A 16,661-nucleotide genomic window follows, 5' to 3' on the forward strand; every position below is an offset into this window, starting at 1 on the left:
TGGGACGACGACGAGATGAGCGCAGAAGGACAACGTGGGACGACGACGAGATGAGCACAGAAGGACAACGTGGGACGACAACGAGATGAGCGCAGAAGGACAACGTGGGACGACGACGAGATGAGCGCAGAAGGACAACGTGGGACGACGACGAGATGAGCGCAGAAGGACGACGAGATGATCGCAGAAGGACAACGTGGGACGACGACGAGATGATCGCAGAAGGACAATGTGGAGAGGAGTGGGACAAAATCCCTCCTGAGATGTGTGCAAACCTGGTGGCCAACTACAAGAAACGTCTGACCTCTGTGATTGCCAACAAGGGTTTTGCCACCAAGTACTAAGTCATGTTTCGCAGAGGGGTCAAATACTTATTTCCCTCATTCAAATGCAAATCAATTTATAACATTTTTGAAATGCGTTTTTCTGGATTCATTTTTTGTTATTATGTCTCTCACTGTTCAAATAAACCTACCATTAAAATTATAGACTGATCATGTCTTTGTCAGTGGGCAAACGTACAAAATCAGCAGGGGATCAAATACTTTTTTCCCTCACTGTATGTGTAAATGTATTTTGCAACGCTCGGGCACGTGACGCGGGTGGTGCGGTCAGCATGTTAGACTTGACTCGAGTCTTGACCCGTAACTTGGGTTACGTTATGCTACACTGCAAAGTTTCTATTCATGAGTCTGGGATAGAACGTATAGGCCTAGGCGATACTGTTTTTTAAAATAATTTCATAATTAATAGGGTGACACATTAGACTACCGTTAGCTACAGAATATCTCACCACCGTGCGTTTCCATCTCCTCCCCTTTCTCCTTCATTACTTTCTCAAGCACGCAGAGAGAGGAGCTGTCAACAGTTTAATGAAATATGTTTCTTTGTGAAAACATGTTACATTCTATGTTCCCAAACAGATTTCACTTGGTTGCCCAAATTAAGCACTTGGTAGCTGCATGAACATGGTTGGGGTGCCCATGGCATACAGAGTTTGGGTGGAATATCACCTGTCTTGTCGCCCAGCGAGAGGCAGTGGTTGATGCATGGAGTGAAATAAGCAGAGTAGCCTACCTGAACGAACAGGCGGGAAAGCGGCTTCCATTCGCTATTCAAGTGCATTGGCAGATGACATGTATTTTTTTCCCCTGCCCATTTGATAATGGGCCATTCTAAATTGAAACTAATTTAACATATTACATTGAGAATAGTCTGATGGGTGATAATATGATCACTTGATGAGAAAACAGTGTGCAGCCTGAGGCAAGGAACAGAGCGCAAGCTTTTTTCGCAACTTTCTCAAATCATCAATAGCATATGGTCGCCTCATGCAGCTCATATATGTTTGGATTCTATGGTTTGTATCATTAACAACTAAAGTTGCCAAATAACTCTAAATCTAGAGTAACCTATAGAACCTGTTTCAAATTATCACTTTTACGCTCAACATGGCCTTCACTCGCTCCAGAATGGGGAAAATATCCTTTCTATTTTATTCACAACTAAATTCAATTAGATTATTCTTACTATAAAATCATATAATATAAAATTATGTCACGGAACATATAAGCATATGTTGTCTGCTAAATGAACAAACCTACAGCCTATGGCATGCCACATTGCCAGATAACACTGTAATAGCCCAACTCATATTCTGTTCATCTGAAATACATTTTATCCCAATCATAATGTTTCTTTAGACCTACCTAAAATAAATAATGGGATTTATTGCTTTGGTGTATATTAAATTGATTTATTAGACTTGTTAAAATGTTGATGTTCCAAAGGCACACATCAGCAGCTTGTATGTGTGGAGGCCTGGAGATGCTAAACATGTTTATGTTAATTAACGGTCAATTAACGTGAGACCGGCAGACTTTTGCATGACAATAACCGGCTGACAAAATTTCACAGCCCTAGACAAGAGATGTGTATTCTCCATCGTCCCCTCTTGTAGTGTTCAGTGGACGAACTCGCCATTTTCGCCATTTTTTTCCTTCTCCTTCTGAGTAGTAAGAGCAGTTCAAGCTCTTCCTGTTCAAACTCTAACCATTTCAATTCATAGAGAGACATGTTTGCTTCTGCTTCTGTGGCTAAAAAGTAGCGTCGTAAAGCATAGAACATAGGTAGAGCATGGCGCTTGCAACGCCAGGGTTGTGGGTTCGTTTCCCACAGGGGACCAGTATGAAAATGTATGCACTCAATAACTGTAAGTCGCTCTGGATAAGAGTGTCTGCTAAATGACTAAAATGTAAATGCATGCATAACTATTCACACCCCCCAAAGTCAATACTTTGTAGAGCAACCTTTTGCAGCAATTACAGCTGCAAGTCTCTTGGGGTATGTCTCTATAAGCTTGGCACATTTAGCCACTGGGATTTTTGCCCATTCTCCAAGGCAACTGCTCCAACTCCTTCAAGTTGGATGGGTTCCGCTGGTGTACATCAATCTTTAAGTCATACCACAGATTTTCAATTGGATTGAGGTCTGGGCTTTGACTAGGCAATTTTAGTCTCATCTGACCAGAGTACCTTCTTCCATATGTTTAGGAAGTCTCCCACATGCCTTTTGGCGAACACCAAACGTGTTTGCTTATTTTTTTCTTAAAGCAATGGCTTTTTTCTGGCCACTGTGGAGTGTACGACTTAAAGTGGTCCTATGGACAGATACTCCAATCTCCGCTTTGGAGCTTTGCAGCTCCTTCAGGGTTATCTTTGGTCTCTTTGTTGGCTCTGATTAATGCCCTCCTTGCCTGGTCCGTTAGTTTTGGTGGGCGGCCCTCTCTTGGCAGGTTTGTTGTGGTGCCATTTCTTTCCATTTTTTCATAATGGATTTAATGGTGCTCCGTGGGATGTTCAAAGTTTCTGATATTTTTTTATCACCCAACCCTGATCTGTAGTTCTCCACAACCTTGTCCCTGACCTGTTTGGAGAGCTCCTTGGTCTTCATGGTGCCGTTTGCTTGGTGGTGCCCCTTGCTTAGTGCTGTTGCAGACTCTGGGGCCTTTCAGAACAGGTGTATATATATATATATATATATATATATATACAGAGATCATGTGACAGATCATGTAACACTTACAGTGGGGGGAAAAGTATTTAGTCAGCCACCAATTGTGCAAGTTCTCCCACTTAAAGAGATGAGAGAGGCCTGTAATTTTCATCATAGGTACACGTCAACTATGAAAGACAAATTGAGAAAAAGAAATCCAGAAAATCACATTGTAGGATTTTTTATGAATTTATTTGCAAATTATGGTGGAAAATAAGTATTTGGTCACCTACAAACAAGCAAGATTTCTGGCTCTCACAGACCTGTAACTTCTTCTTCAAGAGGCTCCTCTGTCCTCCACTCGTTACCTGTATTAATGGCACCTGTTTGAACTTGTTATCAGTATAAAAGACACCTGTCCACAACCTCAAACAGTCACACTCCAAACTCCACTATGGCCAAGACCAAAGAGCTGTCAAAGGACACCAGAAACAACATTGTAGACCTGCACCAGGCTGGGAAGACTGAATCTGCAATAGGTAAGCAGCTTGGTTTGAAGAAATCAACTGTGGGAGCAATTATTAGGAAATGGAAGACATACAAGACCACTGATAATCTCCCTCGATCTGGGGCTCCACGCAAGATCTCACCCCGTGGGGTCAAAATGATCACAAGAACGGTGAGCAAAAATCCCAGAACCACACGGGGGGACCTAGTGAATGACCTGCAGAGAGCTGGGACCAAAGTAACAAAGCCTACCATCAGTAACACACTACGCCGCCAGGGACTCAAATCCTGCAGTGCCAGACGTGTCCCCCTGCTTAAGCCAGTACATATACAGGCCCGTCTGAAGTTTGCTAGAGTGCATTTGGATAATCCAGAAGAGGATTGGGAGAATGTCATATGGTCAGATGAAACCAAAATATAACTTTTTGGTAAAAACTCAACTCGTCGTGTTTGGAGGACAAAGAATGCTGAGTTGCATCCAAAGAACACCATACCTACTGTGAAGCATGGGGGTGGAAACATCATGCTTTGGGGCTGTTTTTCTGCAAAGGGACCAGGACGACTGATCCGTGTAAAGGAAAGAATGAATGGGGCCATGTATCGTGAGATTTTGAGTGAAAACCTCCTTCCATCAGCAAGGGCATTGAAGATGAAACGTGGCTGGGTCTTTCAACATGACAATGATCCCAAACACACCGCCCGGGCAACGAAGGAGTGGCTTCGTAAGAAGCATTTCAAGGTCCTGGAGTGGCCTAGCCAGTCTCCAGATCTCAACCCCATAGAAAATCTTTGGAGGGAGTTGAAAGTCTGTGTTGCCCAGCGACAGCCCCAAAACATCACTGCTCTAGAGGAGATCTGCATGGAGGAATGGGCCAAAATACCAGCAACAGTGTGTGAAAACCTTGTGAAGACTTACAGAAAACGTTTGACCTGTGTCATTGCCAACAAAGGGTATATAACAAAGTATTGAGAAACTTTTGTTATTGACCAAATACTTATTTTCCACCATAATTTGCAAATAAATTCATTAAAAATCCTACAATGTGATTTTCTGGAGAAAAAAAATCTCATTTTGTCTGTCATAGTTGACGTGTACCTATGATGAAAATTACAGGCCTCTCTCATCTTTTTAAGTGGGAGAACTTGCACAATTGGTGGCTGACTAAATACTTTTTTTCCCCACTGTATATTGCACACAGGTGGACTTTATTTAACTAATTATGTGACTTCTGAAGGTAATTGGTTGCACCAGATCTTATTTAGGGGCTTCATAGCAAAAGGGGTGAATACATATGCACGCACAACTTTTCCGTTATTTTTTTTGGAGAATTTTTTTAAACAAGTTCTTTTTTTCATTTCACTTCACCAATTTGGACTATTTGTGTATGTCCATTACATGAAATCCAAATAAACATATATTTAAATTACAGGTTGTAATGCAACAAAATAGGAAAAACGCCAAGGGGGATGAATACTTTTGCAAGGCACTGTACTCTGGCTCCCCAAGCCCCCTAGTGGATATACACTACACATGACAGACTTCCTCTCTGGGTGTAATGCAACGAAAAGAGCCCGCTGACCCCCAAAAACGAATCCACCCACAAACATGCACACATCTATGCACGTATCTACACACGTAAATCGTGTAGCCACCTTAACAGAGAGGATCATCTGACATCACTGCTTTCATCCCTGTGTCATCATGGTCGCAGTGATAGCCATCATCAACATGAAACGTGTGTTGTTTTAAAATATTGTAGAGAGGGAGAGAGACAGAGAGAATCAGAGATTTGTATTTATTTAACCTTTATTTTAACAGAGAAGACATTGAGACCTACAGTCAATTGTGCCCTGTATAAAGATTGACTCCTCTCTGAGTCTCAGCTCCTCATTACATTTTAGCAGATGTTCTTACTCAATTAGGGTTAAGTGCCTTGCTCAAGGGTACATCAACAGATTTTTCACCTAGTCGGCTCAGGGATTCAAACCAGCAACCTTTTGGTTACTGGACTAACGCTCTTAACGGCTAGGCTACCTGCCACCTCTTTGTAGACCAGTGGACCACAACACTGTGTATCTAATTAACAGAGTGAACAGATGCTGGGGATGGAGAGAGAGAAGCTGGCATTGATCTTGGAATTCACAATTCTTCACTGACTGAGAGCCACACTACCAAATAGGCGTATAGAGGGCTTGCAGTTGAAGTATGAAGCCTGCTGGCGGCCATGTTGGAAGACCACCACATTATTTCTTCTGACAACAACAGCTGAGTGGCTACTCCAAACTGCATGATAACAGTGTCTAAAACTAGTTGATTCATCACCACTGTCATTTCCTGTAGAGTATTTGGCTGCTCTTACAAGGCAGGAAAGACAACGGGAAAAAAATATGTTTACAGATTCCCCGCAATCATGAAACACCAAGATAAGAACTGTCAGAAAAGCGAAGAAACCTTTTTGCCCGTCAAGACCTGAACCCAGACAGCTGTCAGTAACAGGTCTGCTATGAACATTTCATCACTGGTAAATTAAGTCTGATCGATTTCAAGTTTAGTTTAGCTGTTATGCTAACCAGGCGTTAACAACAACAATAAAGCTGTGTTCGAATACCCATACTAACATACTGTATACTACATACATAATGAGTATATATTACATACTATATACTATTAGTTCATTTTAGTATACTGTAAACCAGGGTTTCCCAAACTCAATCCTCGGGACCCCAAGGGGTGCACGTTTTGGTTTTTGCCCTAGCACTACACAGCTGATTCAAATTATCAAAGCTTGATGATTAGTTGATTATTTGAATCAGCTGTGTAGTGCTAGGGCAAAAAACAAAACGTGCACCCCTTGGGGTCCCGAGGACCAAGTTTGGGAAACCCTGCTGTAAACGAACGGTATCCTTTCAGTTGAGCATAATAGCGCTTCGCCTGTCTACTGGAAGTTGATGCTGTTGCTATGCAACTTCTTGCTAGCTTGTTAGCATAACAAATAACTAGCTAGACATCTTACGACTTCATTAACAATGTCCATTAAGAACGCACAACGACTATACCACTTAGCTAAGCTAAGAATGACGTGAATAATCAAGTCAATAGGTTGCGTTCGTAAATTCACTCTGGTTATCTACTCCGATTTCAGAGCACTCTCGTCTGAGTGTGCAAGAGCGCAGAATAACAGACCAATTTATGAACAGTCAACACCTGTTGAATATGGCCGGTGTCAGTAAACATCTGCAAAAAAGCGTAATTAAATTGTTGCCAGCAGCACAGTTACAGTCACTAACGCTCTGGATAACATAAAAAGAGCCTAACCAGCTCTACTAGGGCGAGTAAAATGGTCAGAGTGAGCTGTTCTCTCATTTGTGTCTGCAAGTAGCTAGCAAGCTAGCCAACGTTAGCCAGTTAGCTTGGGTGCTTGACTGCCATTGTGAGGTCAGAACGCTCGGATCAACCCTACTCCTCGGCCAGAGCGTCCAGTGTGCGGTCTGAACGCTCAGAGAGCTAAGCGCTCTGAATTTACGAACGGACAATCTGACAACACTCTTAATTTATGAACGCCCAGAGCACACTGTGGTACTCCAGATTGAATTTACGAACACACAGTTGGGTTGTTAGTTAGATAGCATATAATATACTGGCAAGTTTGATGTATTAGTAGCCAACTAACTTTAGGTAGCTAGCTAACATACGGTACATAATGCTGTAATGATATGTTATGCGGTTCGTAAGGATAGCGTAGCTAACAAATTGTCAGCCAACATAACGTGTAATGTAACTTATTTAAAAGTCATTACTTTATTACATTGCTCAACATTTTCTTAACATTTGTCATAATTAGTTAAAGCAATGAATTTGTATCTGCTCTCGTCGGATTTCGGCTGCATATTTTCCGCCATTTTCTTCTAATCTGAAAACGTTGTGAAGCCACGCCCATTTTCGGAAGAATTGCATTATGGGCCTTAAAAGCACAGAAATAGTGTCCACTGCTTGTACACTCCGTATTTTGGTGAATGTAGTACGACATCTGGGAACTTTTGGCATACTAAATATATAGATACTATGACCAATAAACATACTACATTTACATACATTTAAGTCAAATAGTATGGTTAGTGCAGTTAGTATGAGTATTCGAATACAGCTTAAATTAGCCCAAATTAGCTAGCTAGATAGCTTGTAGTCTATCAATTAGCATGTATTGCGTGAGTTGAACATATTGGAGAAGCTATTTCTCAACATAGAAATTAACCTTTATAACAAAGGATTGCATGCCTCTATCATCGCATTTGCAGACAAATGTAAGCCTACTATTGCTAATGTTATGAGTAGATTGGATAGTGATAATTTAGGCTATTAATAAGGTAGGTTATATCAGAGACATGTCATGCAATTCTACAACACTTTATATGACTGGAGAAATTAGCAGAATATTTGTTAATACGTAGCCTAGGCCTACTCTACTGACACTGACAACAGATCAATAATGATCTCCTGAGTGGCGCAGTGGTCTAAGGTGCCGCATCACAGTGCTAACTGTGCCACTAGAGACCCTGGTTCAAATCCAGGCTCTGTCGCAGCCGGCCGCGACCGGGAGACTCATGGGCGGCGCACAATTGGCCCAGCGTCGTCCAGGGTAGGGGAGGGAATGGCCGGCAGGGATGTATTTCAGTTGATAGAGCATGGCATTTGCAACGCCAGGGTTGTGGGTTTGATTCCCATGGGGGGCCAGTATAAAAAATATAAAATATGTATTCACTAACTGTAAGTCGCTCTGGATAAGAGCGTCTGCTAAATGTAATAAAAATGACGTTGTCTTGAATGCAACCATGTAATCAAGGCCTATGAAAAAGGGATCCAAATTGTCCCCCCAAAAAATGCATTTTAGCTAACCCTAACCCTTTTCCTAACCTTTTCGCCAGCCTATGTAAGAAAATGGGGAAAACGCAGAGTGGAATGTTTAAATGTTCTACGCCGGTGGCTGGCGCAGCACAGCATGAGGAGAAAGGCAATCAACGATGGTCACATCTCACGAGCCGTGGAAGCCGAAGACCTCCCGCAAAGCAGTCTACACTCCCAACGAGCGGATACAAACCACAAATAGTTTTGCCGTCCTGGAGCCTGATCTTCCTGCACCTTCGTCGCTGGGGGTGCCTGTGTCTGCGGCCGCAGTGCCTACTATTACGATTTCAAAGTCAACGTCGGCAACATTCCATCCCTGCTCTGGGTCAGAGTCCTGCATCCTGTGAAGCGTAGGAGTGGGCGGATTTCGTCCTTCTCGCCAGCCGTGATTTTGGGCAGCTCCATGGTAAGAAATGTGACCATTCCTGGTGCAAAAACAATGTCCTATCCCGGAGCTCGAGTAAATTACATTACTAAGCTGCTCCCTGAATGTACTACGTCAGGACATGGAAATCGATTCTATCGTAGACCTTGTGGGTTTTAATGACATTATGAAGGGCAGCTCTGAACAGTTGAAACTGGGTTTTAAAGAGCTGATTGATTCTCTGCTAGACACTAACATAAAACCTATCATATCTGGCCCTGTGCCCTCGCTGAATCGTGGTATTGAACGCATTAGCAGGATTCTTACTCTTCACAACTGGCTACGTGATTATTGCAGCTCAATGGGTGTAACTTTTGTTGACAATTTCGATACACGTTTTATAAGGAGGATGGAATCCACCCAAATAATTTGGGTTGCTGGATCCTTTCACAGCATTATAAGGCTGCGTTGAGACAATGATTTAGCAGTGACCCAAGCCCAGCGCAGCTAATCCCTACCATTGTGACGCGGAGTTGTCAAAATGCTTCAGCAAATGTACATTACATCAATAGCCCACATTAACATATGTAGCTTAAGAAACAAGGTTCATGAAATCAATACTTTGCTAGTAACAGATGACATTCATATTCTGACTATCTCTGAAACTCATTTAGATAATACCTTTGATGATACAGTGGTAGCAATACAAGGATATAACATTTACAGAAAATATAGAAATGCCAATGGTGGAGGTGTTGCTGTTTATATTCTGAACCACATTCCTGTGAAGATTAGAGAGGATCTCATGTTAAATACTGTTGAAGTAATATGGCTACAGGTTCATCTGCCTCACGTAAAGCCAATTCTGGTGGGAAGCTGCTATAAACCACCAAGTGCTAACAGTCAGTATCTGGATAACATGTGTGAAATGCTTGATAATGTATGTGATATCAATAGAGAGGTATACTTTCTGGGTGATTTAAATATTGACTGGCTTTCATCAGGCTGCCCACTCAAGAGAAAGCTTCAAACTGTAACCAGTGTCTGCAACCTGGTTCAGGTAATCAGTCAACCTACCAGGGTGGTTACAAACAGTACAGGAATTAAATCATCAACATGTATTGATCATATCTTTACTAATGCTGCAGAGATTTGTTTGAAAGCAGTATCCAAATCCATTGGCTGTAGTGATCACAATATAGTAGCCATATCTAGGAAAACCAAAGTTCCAAAGGCTGGGCCTAATATTGTGTATAAGAGGTCATGCAATACATTTTGTAGTGATTCCTATGTTGTTGATGTAAAGAATATATGTTGGTCCGTGGTGTGTAATGAGGAGCAAACAGACACTGCAATTGACACATTTATGAAATTGCTTATTCCAGTTACTAATAAGCATGCACCCATTAAGAAAATGACTGTAAAAACTATTAAATCCCCATGGATTGATGAGGAATTGAAAAATTGTATGGTTGAGAGGGATGAGGCAAAAGGAGTGGCAAATAAGTCTGGCTGTACAACCGATTGAAAACGTATGGCAAATTGAGAAATCATGTGACTAAACTGAATAAAAAGAAGAAGAAACTACACTATGAAACAAAGATAAATGACATAAAGAATTATAGTAAAAAGCTTTGGAGCACCTTAAATGAAATTTTGGGAAAAAAGGCAAACTCCATCATTCATTGAATCAGATGACTCATTCATCACAAAACCAACTGATATTGCCAACTACTTTAATATTTTTTTCATTGGCAAGATTAGCAAACTTAGGCATGACATGCTAGCAACAATTGCTGACACTACACATCCAAGAGTATCTCACCAAATTATGAAAGACAAGTGTTGTAATTTTGAATTCCGTAAAGTGATTGTGGAAGAGGTGAAAAAAGTATTGTTGTCTATTAACAATGACAAGCCACCGGGGTCTGACAACTTGGATGGAAAATTGCTGAGGATGATAACGGACGATATTGTCACGCCTATTTGCCATATTTTCAATTTAAGCCTACTAGAATGTGTGTGCCCCCAGGCTTGGAGGGAAGCAAAAGTCTTTCCACTACCTAAGAATAGTTTAGCCCCCTTTAGTGGCTCAAATAGCCGACCAATTAGCTTGTTACCAACCTTTAGTAAACTATTGGGAAAAAAAATATTTGACCAGATACAATGCTATTTCACTGTAAACAAATTGACAACAAACTTTCAGCATGCTTATAGAGAAGGACATTCAACAAGCACAGCACTTACACAAATGACTGATGATTGGCTGAGAGAAATTGATGATAAAAAAGATTGTGGGGGCTGTTTTATTAGACTTCAGTGCGGCTTTTGACATTATCGATCATAGTCTGCTGCTGGAAAAACGTATGTGTTATGGCATTTCACACATAATATCCAGATACTGACTGTTAGCACTTGGTGGTTTATAGCAGCTTCGCACCAGAATTGGCTTTAGGTGAGGCAGATGAACCTGTAGCCATATTACTTCAACAGTATTTAACATGAGATCCTCTCTAATCTTCACAGGAATGTGGTTCTGAATATGAACAGCAACACCTCCACCATTGGCATTTCTATATTTTCTGTAAATGTTATATCCTTGTATTGCTACCACTGTACCATCAAATATATTATCTAAGTGAGTTTCAGAGATAGTCAGAATATAAATGTCATCTGTTACTAGCAAATTATTTATTTCATGAACCTTGTTTCTTAAATTACATATGTTAACGTGGGCTATTTTGAGCACTTTTCTTCTGGGATGCTTACTTGTTTTTATTGCTTTACTGGGAAGCTTTGCAGCAGTAGATGTGCTCATATTCTTTATGTTAGTGCAGGGTGAGCTGCACACAGTGGACTGCCTCCAGGAACCCAAATGATTTGGGTGGATCCCATCCTCCTTATAAAACGTGTTTTGTTTCCAAAAGGTATCGAAATTGTCAACAAAAGTTACACCCATTGATCTGCAATAATCATGTAGCCAGTTGTGAAGAGTAAGAATCCTGCTAAAGCGTTCAATGCCACGATTCAGAGAGGGCACAGGGCCAGATATTATGGGTTTTTTGTTAGTGTCTAGCAGAGAGTCAATCAGCTCTTTAAAATCCAGTTTCAACTGTTCAGAGCTGCCCTTCATAATGTCATTAAAACCCACATGGACTACAATATAATCCTTTTCCATGTGCTGACGTAGTACATTTGGGAGCAGCTTAGTAATGTAATTTACTCGAGCTCCGGGATAGGACATTGTTTTTGCACCAGGAACGATCACATTTCTTACCATGGAGCTGCCCAAAATCACGGCTGGCGAGAAGGACGACGAAATCCACCCACTCCCACGCTTCACAGGATGCAGGCCTCCGACAGATGGAGAATCCCCGCTTGATCCAGAGCAGGGACGGAAGGTTGCCGACGTCGACTTCGAAATCGTAGTAGTAGGCACTGCGGCCGCAGACACAGGCACCCCCACGAAGGTGCAGGATGATTAGGCTCTAGGACGGCGAAACTATTAGTTGTTTGTATCCGCTCATTGAGAGTGTAGACTGCTTTGTGGGAGGTCTTCGGCTTCCACGGCTCGTGAGATGCGACCATCGTTGATTGCCTTTCTCCTCATGCTGTGCTCCTTCAATGGCACTATCAGATGTGGGAGCGCTAGGCAATACCGGCCAGTCGGATAACGACAAATGACAAGGCGGAGATGCATCCAACAAGCGCGAACGCCAACCAGCCACCGGCGTAGAAAATGTAAACATTCCACTCTGCGTTTTCCCCAGTTTCTTACATGGGCTGGTGACCTGCGTGATCAAGGAAGCCACCTGAAGCCTATAATCCTCTTCATGTAAACAATTGCTGCATTGGAACTCTGAGTGAACTTGACTGGGTGAACTTGACTGGCCTGCACAGAGCCCTGACCTCAACCCCATCGAACACCTTTGGGATGAATTGGAACACCGACTGCGAACCAGGCCTAATCGCCCAACATCAGTGCCCAACCTCACTAATGCTCTTGTGGCTGAATGGAAGCAAGTCCCTGCAGCAATGTTCCAACATCTAGTGGAAAGCCTTCCCAGAAGAGTGGAGGCTGTTATAGCAGCAAAGGGGGACCAACTCCATACTAATGCCCATAATTTTGGAATTAGATGTTTGACTAGTATCCACATACTTTTGGTCATGTAGTATAAATTAATATTTGGTGTTTTATATCACTTGCACTTCTAGATGCGTAACCATGGCTTCCAAACTGACAGCGACTACAGGCCAAAACAGACCAAAAGGACACTACCAAATGCTCAACCATTTAAGGTTTAAGGCTTGCTGCCACTCCAATCTGTCCCCTATACATTTTAAATTGATGGGGTCCTATAACCACATATGAGTTAAATTGGTACAGCATTCTCACTAACGGGTGTAACAAATATAGCCTCTTACAACGCACACCTCAAAATATGTTAATGAGCCAGAAACAACAATACCATGCAACCACTAGTGGTCAAAAGGTTTTTAGCACTCCAAAGATACAGTATGGTACTGTATTCTGTGGGGTGGAATTACAATACCATTCGAAATACAGCAATTATTTCCCTGCCCACGACATTTTCCCACAATGCACCATAATTTACAGTATGCTTCAGTAAAACATTTCAGTATTTTACTGTTGATAATACCCCAAATTACTGTATAAATTAGTTTTCTGTTACAGCGGGGCTCTCCAACCCCAATCTAGCGCACCTGATTCTAATAATTAGCTGGTTGGTAAGCTGAATCAGGTTAGTTACAGCTGGGGTTGAAATAAACATTTACAGGAGGGTAGCTCTCCAGAAACAGGGTTGGAGAGCCCTGCGTTACAGTGTACACACTCACAGAAAGAGTCAGGACAGGACAGGTGCCCATTGAAACATGGATATTTACAGTATACTAACTCTAAAGGAGCAGATAGGCTGTGTGTAGGAGAGGCATGGTGGTGTGCGGACACTGTGGAGGTTAAGAATCACACAACCACATATAACACCGCCCCAGCCTAATCTGCAAAACAGATTATTTTAATCCTCCTGTCATAAATTTGGCCAGCCCACCATGGAATGGAGACCAATCTGAACAATATTTATTGGCATATTGGCTTGGAGGTGATAAGGCAAAGAACAACAGCTGCTACCAGCTTGGGCTGGTTAGACAGGGCTGATACCATTGATATGTGTTCTCCCATACAACACCTCCTTTTCGTCTATCTGGCTTTGGGATCTTATTACAATAAAAGCTCTGGGGGGGAGGAAGGTGGATGGAGGAGGGGGAAAAACCAACGGGAAAGATTTCCAACAAGAAATGCCTTTGTTATATCTTCTATCTGTGTGTGAGGAAAAAAGAGAGAAATAATAACAATAATAATAATAATTTCAAAAGGGGACAAAAGTTGAGGCAGGGGACAAAATACATAATATATCACCATATTATCAGAATATCCTGGAGGTGGGATAATAAAGGGACTCGGGAGTGCGGACAGAGTGACTATTTTTTGTCTTATCAGCCAAAGTGGTGGAAGAGGGGGGTGGGGGGTGAAACAGGGATTATCGGCAAACTGCAGACTGGAATTCTAATGGTAATAATGCGGTGTCTGATGGTATATCTTCTACAGCTTATCTTCTCCATTATCTCCCCTTATCACCTCAGTCATCAGGGCAAATTAATGGAGCTCTTTCAGACCTCCTCTTTTTATCTGCTCTGCAGAGGGTACCCCAGAGAATGGAATAAGCAAAATATTAAAATACTCTGCTCACTGTGAATCGCACAGACAGATAACAGGCAGGGGCAATGCGTTCCATCGAAGGGGGAGCAGAGAAATCCTCCTTACCCTTTATCAACCTTTTTGTCCTCTGCTATAACTGTCTGTGCTGCTGGGCTGGCTCTCAGGCTCACCACATCCCCCCAACCATACTAGAGTTTTTACTTTGATGTATAACCCAATGACAGGAGGTGAGACGTACACACTGTATAAAGTACATACAGGTCATGTACGTTGACCTAATTTTGTTTGAAGGGTTGAAACAGTTATATTATTTAAACACACTAGTTGTTACTCTGATAACACCAAGGCAGTCCAATGACATAAGGTGGAGCAGAACAGACTGCATTATATACAAGTTAAACACTTTATTTGAGCCCTCGGTAATAAGGGCTGCATAACAATGTCATAACAATATATCATAAATAGCCAGGGACATGGCCATTATTAAAATATTTTTGAAACATGTAAATGCGTAAATAAATGCCATATGAGGCAGTGGTTTGTATAAGGTTTAGGACAGGTCATCACAATGTGTTCAGGGCTGGGTCATCTTATGACCCTGAATCAATGATAAATTACTATATAAATCTAATCACAAGCACACAGAAAAATTATATTTAATGCAGTGATTTTTTGTAGAGTTAAAAATATTAAACAAATAGCCTACCAAACATTACCCACTGGGCACAGACGTCAGTTAAACTTCTAGTTTTGATTAACATTTGGTTGAGTTGTCAACTAAAGTGAATTCAATGTGAAATCAACAACCAAATTCACCATGTCATTGGAATTAGGTTAAAAGTTAGGTGAAAATTGATTCCACATTGATTCAACATCATCACATAGATTTTCTGTTGTTGAAATGATGTGTAAACAATGTTGATTCAATACATTTTTGCCAAGTGGATAAGCTCTGCAGTCATGCCATTCAGAAACAGGAGTATCTTTAATGCAATTAATCACCATAATTGTCAGATAACATAAATTGATCAATTCATGAATGGTTAAAACCAAGTTTAAAAAAGTTTAGTTGATTTTCTTTTGTTTGCACAAAAACAATTTATAAAGAGGAATCCAGTAAAAGTAAATATCGCTGATGGAACACATGGATACATTGTATTCAATAATAACTGTTTCAACACTTCTAAGAAATATTATGAAAAGAGCAACAACAAAAAAGTTGGCGGCACTAATAAAATTAGCAGAAATGACAACATTTCACTAAACTCCAGAAAATGTTGTATACAACTATTTATAAATGATTGTGACCATGCATTATATATTATATAGGCCTATTGATATAATGATGATGATTTCTTTCAAATACAGTTGTATATTTCAACACATGCTTTTTTTTTCAACATATATGGTAGGCTATAAAGAATCTCACAATAGAGTCAGAGACCTTATTACAATCAACTTTTGATTCGTAAATATTTCAGTAGCCTAAACTGTCTGTGTTTTAATAAAGCAACACAAAAGATGGAGAGAAAAATCTACTTACGTTTAAATTGCCTTGGATTGCTCTGCTTCCTTCGGGACATGCCTGCTCAGTGCTCAGAGCTGAGAGCTGCTCAAATAATCCTTCTATACTTTTCTCAAATATGCCTTTTGATTCATCCAAATGCCAACCACTGTATAGGTCTTGAAGACGATTCAAGCACCCATGCTGTATTTAGCTTATCTCTTGCGCTCGTACCTCGTCCTATGAGAGGGCTGTGTTGTCCGCTTGAACTGAAGCGAGACGTTGACAGAAGGTTGCGTTTTTGTTTCAGAAAGAGGTGTGTGCCTCCCGGTGTTCCGTAGCTGTAGGCGCAATACTCTCAGATAGCCTTTTCGCTAACGACAACCCTTTTTCTAACCATAAACTGTCTCCTAACCTACTATGTTAATTATCCGAACCTGCTGCATAAGTTCTCCTAACCTGCTACAAAAAAAAGTCACTTCCGGTTGTAGCTGTATCGAAGTGGCATGAAAAGAGTGTTTCTACAATACTCTCAGACACATTATTCCCACACTGTACAACTTTAATGAGTACCATACATTATTTACAGTAAATTGCAAAATAAACTTTAACAGTAGGCCTACATTACTGTAACTGCACAGCATTGTGGGAT

The 16,661-nt window shown here is 41.2% G+C and overlaps 1 protein-coding gene across 1 annotated transcript in view; it reads right to left on the bottom strand.

Annotated features, from left to right (window-relative positions):
• The window catches only part of LOC121553965 (zinc finger protein ZFPM2-like), a 120,053-nt gene extending 103,791 nt beyond the window's left edge, over positions 1 to 16,262 (bottom strand). The window contains exon 1 of the mRNA XM_041867370.1: positions 16,049 to 16,262. Within this exon, the coding sequence (XP_041723304.1) occupies positions 16,049 to 16,088 (40 nt within the window). The 5' untranslated portion in view covers positions 16,089 to 16,262. The remainder of the gene's footprint in view (positions 1 to 16,048) is intronic.
• Positions 16,263 to 16,661: the final 399 nt, after the last annotated feature.

Source organism: Coregonus clupeaformis, chromosome 38, assembly GCF_020615455.1.
Source record: "Coregonus clupeaformis isolate EN_2021a chromosome 38, ASM2061545v1, whole genome shotgun sequence".
Classification (NCBI taxonomy): Eukaryota; Metazoa; Chordata; class Actinopteri; order Salmoniformes; family Salmonidae; genus Coregonus; species Coregonus clupeaformis.